Genomic DNA, 13,069 nt, shown 5'->3' on the forward strand with positions numbered 1-13,069 from the left:
CCATCAGAAACTGGTCAAGCTATAGCTTTGCTATACTAAGTACAGTTACATCCTTCCAAAAAATATACCATATTGATCATATACTTCGTGCAAACACCTAATGCAATGCCAAAGTAAGAATGACTTTTGAGCTAATACAAATTCAACACATCCCAAAGAATATTGATACTACCTTAATCTTTGTGGAAGGAGGATGATACTTCATAAATACAGCAGGAAAAAATAAATATGTAGTGCGTTTTTACAATCACCACTTGTATTTTGATCAAATAAAGTCAACAGGGAATCAGTTCCTGGTATCAGAGAAGGGAGCTGTTTGTACATACGCTACATTTTTCTGCATCCATTTTTCTAACTGCTTTGTGATGCGTTGGTGTTTCCATTCTGTCATGTTGGCAACAATGACACCAGGATTGAATGAGCAGGTGCTGGGACTTATACCAAGATCTCGGATTGTTTGCTTTCGATAGTCCAGGAACCCCATATAAGTGTTCTGGGGGAAAAAAGGAATATATGAAATCTCTAAACCAGTTTTTCTCCACCTTGGCAACTTGAAAATGTGTGGACTTCAAGACACAGAATTCCCCAACCAGCATGGTTGGCTAGAGAATTCTGGGAGTTGAAATCCATACATCTTCAAGCTGCCAAGGTTGAGAAACACTGCTCTAAACTATATGCGCACAATTGGGCGTGGGGGGGACAGGGATAGCACATGCCTTTTGCTTGGCATGGCTGAGACAGCATCCCAAACATGGGCTGACCAAGGATTAAAAAAAAAAGGTGTGGCCAGGACAAAAACTTAAGTTTGATTTAATCAAGTTATGTGTAAATGTTACATAGTTTATATTACTTCCATGTATTCAGTTTCCCTTTTTAATAACATTAAACTTTACAATTTGCTGGCAACTCTGGATGTGGGACTTGGGCCCACATCCAATGGTTTCTGTTTAGTATGGGGAAGAGCAGATAGAGCAGGGATGATTGCACCCAGTTAGTTATGCTTATGCTCCATCCATCTGCCAGACTTCCCCTCACAGAAGAACAGAGGGCACATCCATGGAGACAGTTATTGATCATCTACAGGAAAGGGAATTTAATACTGAATACCCTTAATAGTACATAGGCTGAAATGCTGCCTGGCTGAAATGATCCTATTAAATGTGATGATTTGAAGAGCCCGATGGATTTATTACCTGACATGAAGTCTGTGTCAAATCTTAGTGACCACAAAGATGGTCATTATTTTCTTTATTATTACTTTCTCCGCAACAATCTACCCCTAACCTGGTCCTTCAGCTCTTCCAGTGGTGTTGAAGAGCCTAGTTTGCTTTAAATTGGGGGGGGGGGTTGCTACATTTATAAACCTTTGAAAGCAGGCAGCATTCCACAAAAATCCTAAGCATGCTTTATAGGGATCTTCTCTGCTTCAACCTCCTTCTTAGCGGAGCACAAAAAAGCCAAATTAACTAGTTATGCTACTGCTCACTCCTGAACTAAAAATACATCTGAAGTTTGACTCCTGGACAATCTATGTAGATCTCTGGGCATCAATACAGAAGTTCTTCCAAGATTTTATTATTTTTTTCAGCATCTCAATATACTCTACAGCCTTGTATTTCTGGAGGTTTCTCATCCAAGCATAAGCCAAGCCCAACTCTACTAAGCTTCTGAACCCAGACAAGATTAGCCAGGGACTGCCATTTGCTAAGATACTTCTGAGCTTGCTAAAAAAAAAAAAAAAAGGAAAAGTATAATCCCCCCCTAACAAAAAAAAATAAATTATAAATGTTTTGTTACCTGCATTCCTACACTTCTAACCATTTCATGAGTTGAAGGTAGATCACAGTCATCTGAAAAAGCTGCAGCATGGCCTCGGGCTAACTTCATGTCATACAGATCTTGGATGTCTCCTAAAGAAAACCCAGGGTTTTTTCCTCCCTCAAAAAACATTATTAATATTATCAATTGCCTTTCTACATAAATATTCTGATGTAAAACTTAGATAGCTTCTAGGAATTTCATTATAAGATCCGTGGTGCTATTCACAAACATTCAAATACATAGGGCAGAGCAAAATTGTAACAATGACATCAAAATTTTGGAAAGGATAAACGTACTACGAAGATACTGGATTTTTTTCACAGATAGCTTACCTTGTACAATCACATCATCATCAAGATAAATCACTTTTTCATGTTCATGGATAAGTAGAGGAAGGTAAAATCGAACAAAGTTTAGCTGTTGAATGTTTTAAAAAAGTATTAACGAGGTGGACAATTCAAATTCTTTGTACCTAATTTACTAGATAGCATCATTTAATATAAAATATCTATCATTCACACACTAATCTCCACCGCAAACAAGCAAACACCCATGCAGTGGAATTTTCATGTGTGTATGTATTTGCATGTTGTCAATTTTATTTACGAAAATAATATACTTTTTCGATTTTAAGATTGAAAATCATGCTACCCTAATCCTGGATCCTGGATAGGCTATCATAACAGGCTACAAAAATCCAGGTGATTACTAAATGGCAACAAAGAGCCAAAAGATCCTCTAACTGCTTGCCACTTGAGAGCTCTACCTAAAAATATGAAAAAGGTCTTTCCAACTGGCCAGTGTTTCTCAACCTTGGGAACCTGTAGATGTGTGGACTTCAACTCTCAGAATTCCCCAGCCAGCCTTGCTGGCTGGAGAATTCTGGGAGTTGAAGTCCACACATCTTTAAGGTCCCAAGTTTGAGAAACCCTGAACTAGACTATGATTATCTATTTTACACTGTGATACATTATAGTATTTCATGGTACCTTCTTTGCAGCCTAGCAACTCTGCTCTTCAATAAGGGTCAAAACGCAGAGTACCAATGCTTGAAAAAAAAGGACATTCCTTCATAAAAGAGGTCAATATAGAAGCATTAATATGTTGACCTTATGGAGTTCAGCAACCACAACAGGGGGCAGATGCTAGTTTAGTTCTCTGCATCAGATCAAATCTGCTGTTGCTGGTCTTCTTTCCCTTTCTCCCTTCTTCTCTGGGCCGCCTGAATCAAGGTCTACCATCTCTAGTGTTTGGGAGACTTTCTGAATATGTCAGAAACTGTTGACTGCAGTTTTTGCCCAGAGAAATAACAATTATCAGTGCCCTCCAAACACGTTCAATTTCCATGATCCTCAAACAATTTTTCTAGCATTGTGGTGGAACCTTCCTTTCTACAACTTAAATCCATTATTTCATGTCCTGCATTCTGGGAAGATGGCTTGGTCTTGGCTTTCTTTGTGTTAGTATAATTCTACTGGCATTTTTTCAGCTACTTAAAGGGTGCTGTTATATCCCCTCAGTCTTCTCATTCCCAGATCCCTCAAATTATTTTCACAGTTTCTAATCCCTTGGATACCCTTATTGCCCTTCTCTGAACCTATTTCAGTTTATCTGAATTCTTCAGAAAATATGGTGCCCAGAACTGCACATAGTACTCAAGGTTGGGTCTGACCAATGCAAAGTTGGATGGAATTATGATTTCCTCTGATTCTGAAATTATATTTCTAGTGAAGCAGCATAAGATTGCATTTGTATTTTTAGCAGTCATGTCAATGCTGACTCATATTCAGTTTATGATCAATTATAATGCAAAAAAGGCACAGCTTCTTTAAACAGTTGCAGTCAGGTGCTATGTTCAGACACAGACACACACACACACACACACACACACACATGCTACAAAGCACTTTTTACCTTAAATACAAAGTGCTGCCCAGTCCTATTAGCTATCCTATTCAATTTTGCTTCATCAGCAAATTTGATAGGCATTTCCTCCTCATCATCCAAGTCATTGGCAAAACTGTTGAAGAATAAACTACTAGGACTGAGGTTTGTAGCATGTATAGCCAGTATGGTCTAGTGGTTAGGGCTCCAGGCTAGAAACCAGGAGTCTCTGAGTTCTAGTCCCGCCTGAGGCCTGAAAGCCGGCTGGGTGACCTTGGGCAAGTCACTCTCAGCCCAACTCACCTCACAGGGTGGTTGTTGTGGGGAAAATAGGAGGAGGAAGGAGTACTAGGTATGTTCCCCACCTTGAGTTATTTATAAAAATAAAAAAGATGGGATAAAAATATCTAAAAAATGTATTTAAAATGCATAACTTTCCCTTATTAGCATATTTAAAATTACATTTTAATATGAATGTTTGGAAATCACGGGGACCACATACAAGAGTTTGGGTTGGCAGAAGCAGTTCTGGAACTTCAAATTGTGCACCTACGTAGTTGGGGAACTTTCTTTCATATGTTTATCTCGTAAAGGAAGTTTTGCATACTTACAGGCTGAAGTAATTCAGGACGTGTTGCATCTGGTCTGATTTTCCCTTTCAGCACCATGGGATTGAATTCCACAATTTTAAACTTGATATCTTTCAGTTTGGAGTTTTCAATCCACTGCCTGAAATCCAAAGCAAATAGAAGCACATTGGAAGATTTCTAAAAACAATGAATATAGTGTTTTAAATGCTTGCTATTACTCCTTCCTCTCATAAGCCTTGGTCCTAGCATCCTAGCCTTATCTCTGCACTGAATATTGCTCACAGCCTAAGGAGTAAATTGTTTATTATTATTATTATTATTATTTAAACTATTGAATGACAAATTGTTCTGAAAACTCTACTTTAAATTACATTCTTTAATCATCTGATGTTCCTTAACTTTTCTCTTACTAAGATAAACTTACCATATGGAATTTAAACTGGCCAAACAGCAACATTCTTTAAGTATTCTGCTCCAATTGCTTATTACTGCATCCAGTTTTAGAAATCATTTTGAATTGTCTGATTATACACACTAATGTCGGAGGTAAGGTAATGACCCAACAACTACATATTCTTTCAGCTAAAAAGAAGGCTGAAATATGTAGAAAGAAGGATGAGGCCTAGAGCTAAGGATCAAATGACACAGTGCAGCTGTTCAGCTTTCCCCTCCCGAACTGATGTTTGTAGAAAGACAAAAGACAGAAGTGGGATGGTCACAGACAGAGAAACAGCTTTTCTAGTGAGCTCTTAACTTTTAATTTACTATTATTTAGTTTTAATTAGTGTATCTAGTGACCTTAATTAATAATTTTACTATTTAGTATTAGTAATTCTAGCATTCAGGCTAACTGATATTTTAAAGCCCTGGAATCCAATAGTCTCAAACACATATTTAAGATGCAAGGAATAGCTTTAAAGCTGGAGCAAAAAAGAACTTGAAAAGAAAAAGCAAAGGGAAGAAGAAGCCTGAGTTTTTGCTGAGAGAAAATTCCAAGCATTCTGAATGCACCAAGGCGGTGGTGACTTCCAGGCAGCTAACACTACCGGGATGGATACAAATTGAAGATACAATTGGTAAAATTCAATAAATAAAGGAGAGCAATTACACAGCAAAGCCGTACCTAAAAGCATCCTCTGGATGTTTCCAGATAAGGCTTTACAGAATTTTACAAATGTTCTTTTTATAATCCTCCTGTTTGTTCCCACCATTTTCCCCCCAGTTTTCATTGCAGAAAAAAAATCTATAAAGGAAAGAGAGAGAGAAGAACTGCATACTGTGATGTATTTTGATTTATTAGCCACAGGTGGCCTCTATCTAGAAGCACTCTTAGAGAGTCCCCCACTATCCTTTCCCACCTAATCAGTCCATAGCAGTGTTTCTGAACCTTGGCAATTTTAAGACGTGTAGACTTCAATTCCCAAGCCAGCATTCTCGCTGGGGAATTCTGGGAGTTGAAGTCCACACATCTTAAAGTTGCCAAGGTTCAGAAACACTCTTCTGTTATAATGGGCTGATAGATTGCCCAGTGCACTGTGCTTATTGCAAATAAATAAATACAGCATCTTGCATTTGATCAGGGTAATGGACTTCCACTGATGAAGGGTTGCACCCTCACACACTTAAATTATTGCACTGTGTGATTTCACCTGATATGTGGAATGCCGCTCTTTAGCCCAACTATGTAGAACAAGACATTCGAATCTGTGTTGGTATAAATGCTGTTGATTGCAGCCACTGCTGCACCCATTCTGCCTGCAGCAGCACATATCACCACAGGAATTTCTTCTTCCATCTCCTCCGTGCTCTCCAAGTCAACTAATAGTAGGGGTATAGTAATAGCAGTGATAGTCGCAATGGCAGTAGAAGAAACATGTATTATTGCACATAATTTATTTAGTTCTGTTGCATTAAGTAATCAGCGTTTTACAAAAGCCTCTAAAAGACATGAGGACTTGGGAGGGTATTGTTGAAAGCTAACGTTATTTGTGCTTCTAAGTACACTAAATTGCCATGTATTACACTATAGGTAGTCCTCGACTTATGACCACAATTCAGACCAGAATTTCCATTGTAAGTCATTGCGGTTGTAAGTCAAATCACCATGTGACCAGACCCAATTTTATGACCATTTTTACGGCAGTTGTTAAGCAAATCATAGGTTGTTAAGCTAATCACCAAAGTCATTAAGCAAATCCAGCTTCCCCAATGGGCATTTTTTGCCGGAAAATGGCAAAAAAGTCACAAAACGTGATCACATGACCGCAGGATGCTGCAACTGGATGTAAGTGCAAGCCAGTTGCCAAGTGCCTGAAATGCAATCATGTGAGAGCGGGGTGGGTGGGGGATACAACATTTTGCAATGCTCCAAAGGCTGTAAAGCACCCATTCCAAGGGCATCATAACTTCAGACCATCGTTAAACGGTCGTAAGTCAAGGACTACCTGTAAATTGTCATGTATTTCATAATCAAGCTCAGGCATCTGTTCCTGGTTCCATATTCCTTCTGTGACTGGCTACCCACACACACACACAAGTTTGTTTAGATGCAGCTTTTTCTGATGCCAGCCTTCCTCAAATAGTTGTAGGCTCTACATGTGCCATAATTCTCAGTCTGCAGAGTCAGTGGCCATCAAGATGTACAAAATGTTCAGAGGCATTACTAAAAGAAAGAAAGCCAAAGCAGCACTAATTACAAAGCTCTTTCTGTCTTACTTTGAAACATTAATTTACTATGAATTATAAAGCATATTTGGTCTTGGTTACATAAAAAATAAAAATCAGTACTCACTGGATTCATTATTCAGAATAGCAGATGGCATCTTTTGAACTTTATTATACAGAATAACACAGAGAGTCAAAACAAGAAGGAATAGTAGGATCTGATTAACTGCAACAGAAAGAAAGATGTTCAATCCATCATATACACATAATTTGTAGTACAAATATTCTTCAATAGTGAGTCCCAGTGGCTAACTAATAAATGCAATTAGGATTGCAAGATTTGTTATGTACACTTGAGTGCAAATACTGTATATTTCAATTAATCCCTAACTGACCTGAAATTGATAAACCTCTACATGCTACAAAAGTTAAAGATTTTTTCCATGCAATTGTTTCTATTCATAAGTAAGTACCATGGGCTTAAATGAAAGCATTGGTGACACCAGAAGTGAGAACTCTTTACATGTTTTACCATCATAAACTTTGTCAGTCTGATTGCAATTTTGTCCTTGGAACTATAAGGACAAGGACAATTTGAATCTGGTTCAGAAATCCCACAAGTTCCAGAAGAATTATTTATAGATCTCAGTTCAAGCAGGAATAAGAAATTGGTTACATGTCAAGTCTCAACATGTACATTTTTAAAATTCCTGCACTATGTTTTAACAGAAAATATACTTTTGAAGGACACTATTATGAGCAGAGAAAGAATAAGAAAAGATACATATAAAGCTTTCCAAGTCTGTTTCTTCCCACTAAATCATCTTCTCTTATCACAATTTAAAATGCAACCTTGCCCAGTGTGTTGAATTAAAATTCTAAATAATCCCATTGGGAACAGGGTGCCTCTGGTTTGCAAACAAGTTTACTTCCATACAGAATTTTAAAACAATATCAGAAAAGCAACTGCCAGACATCAAGGACATGTGAATGGGGAAGTCCCCTTGCTCAAGGTTGCATCATCTGTTTGCACCTATGTAGCTATTTTGACAACAAGGGCCAACAGTGAGAGATGCATAAGGGGAAGGTCTTCACATTCTGTCTCTGTGTTTGTTTCTCATCTGGCCTACAGTATTGTTAGTTAAATGGATCTCTGTGTTTAAAGATACTTCTTGTCTCACTCTCTATCTTTCTTGTGCTTTTCTCTCTCTGAAATGTAGTTTAGATCAAAGTGAGGCATTTCTACCTTTGTATTTCCTAATCTACCTTTACTTCAAATATGAATGTATATTAGTATTCATTTTAGCTACGGCCATTCTCTGCATCCAAGGTAACTAATTATGAACATTTATCTTTGCTTCAATGGGATGCTCTGCTACTTAATTATTTAGTATACTTTCAGGACTCTGCTTATCTTCAGGAGCATCTTCTTCAGCTCTTGCTGAATTCAGATCTCCAACACCTTCTTCCTGGACTATTCAGGTAATTCTCTTGCAAAGTATTCCAGAGAAAAACTCTAAGTAGCCATGTTTCTTATCTCCTACCCCTGTCAACATCCTCAAATGCTGATGATTTTGCCTTGAAAACGCTTATATTCAGGGGGATTTTCTGACAGCCCAAAAGGCAACAAGAGGCATACTAATCTGGCAAGCTCAGAAATGAAATGCTAAGATTTGATCAGCTGTAAGAAGGCAAAAGCATCTTACAGTGATCAAGCAGGTGCCTCCAAAAGCTTCAGAATAGTAATGGAGTGACATCTAAGGGCATCTGATCTTTGGTCTTTTAAGTCATTAGACTTATCTTGCTTTCTTTTCTGCAGGTCACTACATGTTCTCCTAATGTTTAGCCACCAATTCGAATCAAATCGAATTATCCATTCAGTCATATCCAACCCTTGGCGATTTCATAAGCCAGCTCTCTCCATGATTTCTGATCTTGTACAGCTTCTTTCAGTTATATTATTATTTTTAGTTATATTATTATGCTGCCAATTACAGCAGCCATATATGTGAAACTGCAACCACTCGTTTTTTACCAATTCACACGGAAGCATTGGCTCCCTCTGAAGACTTCAGTTTTAATTATGGGACCTAGGGATCCCCAGCATAGTGCATACAGCATAATTTTTATTTCCCAAACTTCCACTGGCTCCAGTGACCTACATTAACTTTCTTAGAACATAAAAATGAAGGATTGGGCACTCCAGTGTTTTGGCTGCAAGTGCATTCCCTTCCCAGTACAAAGGTACAGAAATGTAGGACAGAGCATTTTACAGAGGGGGTGGCTAGGGAGGATACATCTGTATTTTGTGACTGGCTTTGCCCTCAATGGAAGCCATCTTGTGAATGGGAAAGCCCCCTTCCCACAGCCATTTTACAAGAGTGCTCATAACAAGTTTGCAAAATTCTGAAAGTCCCTAAGAGCCAAAAATGATATGGGCCCCTGAATACGCTATTTTTTTTTTCCTGAGGATGTCTTACTTTTTCGTAATAAAGCCATATGGCCCTTTCATTTGGTTGCAGCCTGTGGATGAAACAAGAGAAAGAAATGTGAAAGTTAAAACACAACAAAAATGTTAAGTCTATGCTTACTGAGACTGACAGAGTTCCAAGTTCAATATATTTGGACCTGAAACGTGTAAACAAAGCTTGAAGGGATGCAAAGATTCTTTCTTACTGCACTCCACCATCACTTATGCAACACTTTCTGCTCTTTTCTTTTATTTCTGTCTCTTCAAAAATTGACCAATGAGAAGCAAGTGCATATACTCTGTCTGCTATCTACTGTACCTACATGTACATCTACAAAAATGAAGAGCTGTTTCTCAACATTCGTTATATCAGTATTTCTCAACCTTGACGAATTTAAGATGTGTGGACTTCAACTCCCAGAATTCCCTGGCCAGCATGTATATCTTAAAGTTGCTAAGGTTGAGAAACACTGTTTATACTATCCTGGCAACTATGAAATAAATAGTGAATGCCCCCAGTTTATAGTACTTTCCCTCAACCATGTTAGGAAAAATAACCTAAGTGTGTATTTGAATAGATGTCAGTATTCTACCTAACATAATACTGAAGTGTTGTTAGTAAATTAAAGAAAGGATAAACAACGTGACATCATTTGCCATAATGCTAGCAAGCAAACCACGAGAACTGTGAAAATTAAATGCAGTCCATTATCATAATGGATGATTTTAACTTAAACACTTTTATAATTCCATATTGTCAACAAAGTAATAATGTAATATTAGATCTTGTCATACTTTTTCATCAGAATTGTAATGACCTAAGACGTAATATTAATGATGTGTGCAGAGATCTTACATTTAAGGACTAGTTCTCAATACAGCAAACACAGTCATCTTTTAATATCTCCATTCCACAAACAAAGAATTAATTTCTTTCTATCTTTTCTGGTACCCATAAGACATGTTTGCCCTTTCCAAGCATGGAAATTTAATGCAAGCATTTCTGTAAACTGATAATAATCATATCTATACCTAGAATTGGCTAGTGCCTGCTTTTGTTTCATTAATGGAAAAATCGTAAGAACAAAAGTAGAATTTTCATTTTCGAAAATGAGATCATATCAGTTCAGTACTCTGCTGACATTTCAATACTTGGGAATTGGTTCTACAGGCTGGCAAACTTTGGACCCAATAGTAAGATCATATAATAAAATAAGGGAGAGATGAAAAGAAAATTATGAATACCCTATTTCCAGCAGAATTCAAGGATTTACCTTCCAAAGGCAGCCACAGAGCAATTGTGGATTCTTTCTCCAGAAAAATAACTTCAAGCAAGCAGCTGCTGTGGATAGCTGGCCAATTCAGTGCGATAAACATTCATGTCAGAACTGCTTTTCTCACAGGATCCCCACTGAAATCCTACATGCAAGACACTTTAGTTTCTTCAAAAGTAGCTTGATGCAGAATTGTTTTTAAAAAACAAGATCTTCTGTGGTTTACTTGGAGATTATTTTTTTCCTTCCTTTCTCTGCGATTACGGAGCTGTACAGAATCCAGACTTTGGCCTGTAGGAGTAAGAGAGCGACATACCGTAAACTGCTTCCAGATGTGGTGAATAAGGCAGCTCCAGAACTGGTAAACTTTCCTCCTCCCACTCGGATTGCTCTTCATCAGAAAGAAAATTCCAGAGACAGAGGAAAAGGAAAAGATTTTAGGAAGAATTCAAGTTTAGATTTATTTGAATGTCATGTTGCACAGGGAAGCATCCATAAATTTGCAAGCATGAAAAATGAGCGACTGTAGAACAACCCCTGTTTATCTAAAATAATAACCTCAGTATGTGCTTGTCTTCAGAAAGTAATTATAGATTCTGTACCTTTTGGAAGATACAATGCAAGGTTCACCATACAGTGTTAAAACATAGTTGTACAAAAGTCACAAAGAATATATTTTGTCTCTGCCCTGTGTATATTTCAAGAGGAAATTAAACCTGAGAGCTGAAGTACAATGTACTATAAGTGGGCAGCTGTCAGGGGCATCCATGGAGGGAGGCGGTGTGTCAATCCAAGCCCCCTTTTACATGTGTTGCATGATGCACCTAAAAAAAGAGATCTGATTGTACTGTCACAATCACCATCTTGACTTTTTTTAACTTCCCCCTTGCAGATGCCCCATGTCCCTCCCTCATCTTAGGTGATCATCCCCCCTGTGGAAATAACATTAAAAAAAAGAGATTTTGCATATCCCCATCACAAAACCAGCTATCTTACTGCCTTAAAAGAGAGCAACCTATGCTCTAACAAACTACTGTTTATGCTGCCCATCATGAATGCAAACTGATGGCTGCTGCAGGAGAAAAAGGCTGTGTCACGAAGCAGGCATTGGTAGCCGAAAGGGAGGTAAAAAAAATCAGGAATCTGGTAGCACCTTTTCCAACTGAAAAGTTTTATTAAAAGGCATACACTTTCATAAGCTGCAGCTTGTTAGTCGGAAAAAGTACCATCAAACTCCTTCTGATGTTTTGCTATCATAGACAAACACAGCTCTCCTCCTAACAGTTAAAGAAAGTGTGGCCTAAGAACAAATTTAATCAACTTAGCAGGACCATTTAGTCCAAGGAGTCCAGCTCATGAATATTTACTACTTGAATCCAAATTAAAATATTCTTGACAAATTTCTAATAGAATCAGAGCTAGAAGGGGAAACTTCATGACTCCCATGAGAAAGTAAAAGGGATAGGGAAGTGGTGTGATAAAGCCTCTCGCCTAGATGAACCACCATATGGTTTTCTAACTTCCATGCCGAACAGTACTTTCTTATATGCATATTTGTACAACTCTGCTTATCATTCTGATTTAAACTCACTGGTTAATTTCACTATTTGATCTGGGCTGCTACACAAAGAGAAATTTTGTGTAACTTTGTCATGTCCAGATCAGTTTACAATCACATGCTATAAACAGAATTACCTTTGAAAAAATTTACAAAAATTACAGCTGAAAGAAAGAAAGGGATGGGGAAATATAAAAAATACATTCGTTAATGATTGCCTGTTTGTTTCTGAGCTCAGTTCAAGATATTTATTGTTTCTCTTATGCTGTGGTTTTAGCAATTAACAAAGTATTAGATTTTAGACCGTGGACCACTGTGGCAGGCCCATTAACTTAGAAATGCAGGATTAAAATATGTTAATAAACTTAAATAACTGCCTGAAGATGTTTAATGGGAAGCTGTCATTTTAAACGAACACATAAACACTGGTTCAGTCAATTTGGCTTCTATATGGACAGCAACAATCACACGCAGTCTGTTTAAGCCCAATGTTTAGCACGTGTATATTCTCTAAACAATACATAATGTTTTCATTGTAGGGTAGTGTACAGATGTGTGTGTTGAAAGCACTTGGCCTGCAAGCTCACAATGTAGTGCTCCCAGGAAACAGTTTACCCTTTACCTAAAGGCGTATGATGTTGGCTGGCATCCATCACTATTTGGACAGGACTGCAGGCACATGTGTGTGCTGGCATTTTGAGCACCACTTTTTAGAGAAGTCAGTCCAGAGCTGTCTGTCTCCTTCAAGGTATGATTTCCTGCCAACTCATCTAAGTTACCTCTGTCCTAGACAGATGCTCCTCTAAGT

At 37.9% G+C, this 13,069-nt stretch overlaps 1 protein-coding gene and 1 long non-coding RNA gene across 3 annotated transcripts in view; both read right to left on the reverse strand.

Moving 5' to 3' along the window:
• GLT8D2 (glycosyltransferase 8 domain containing 2) overlaps positions 1–10,859 on the reverse strand; it is a 14,791-nt gene extending 3,932 nt beyond the window's left edge. Inside the window, exons 1-8 of one of the 2 annotated variants that reach the window (XM_063309072.1) lie at positions 10,704–10,859; positions 9,440–9,482; positions 7,087–7,185; positions 5,945–6,113; positions 4,317–4,434; positions 2,154–2,238; positions 1,798–1,910; positions 327–493 (exon numbers count right to left, since the gene is read on the reverse strand). In XM_063309072.1, the coding sequence (XP_063165142.1) occupies positions 327–493; positions 1,798–1,910; positions 2,154–2,238; positions 4,317–4,434; positions 5,945–6,113; positions 7,087–7,185; positions 9,440–9,458 (770 nt within the window). In that variant the 5' untranslated portion in view covers positions 9,459–9,482; positions 10,704–10,859. Of the gene's footprint in view, positions 1–326; positions 494–1,797; positions 1,911–2,153; positions 2,239–4,316; positions 4,435–5,944; positions 6,114–7,086; positions 7,186–9,439; positions 9,483–10,674 lie in introns of both variants that reach the window. The other variant, XM_063309073.1, reaches the window with a different exon arrangement.
• Positions 1–13,069, reverse strand: part of LOC134501351 (uncharacterized) — a 243,836-nt gene that overhangs the window by 7,380 nt on the left and 223,387 nt on the right. The window lies entirely within an intron of this gene.

Source organism: Candoia aspera, chromosome 7, assembly GCF_035149785.1.
Source record: "Candoia aspera isolate rCanAsp1 chromosome 7, rCanAsp1.hap2, whole genome shotgun sequence".
NCBI lineage: Eukaryota > Metazoa > Chordata > Lepidosauria > Squamata > Boidae > Candoia > Candoia aspera.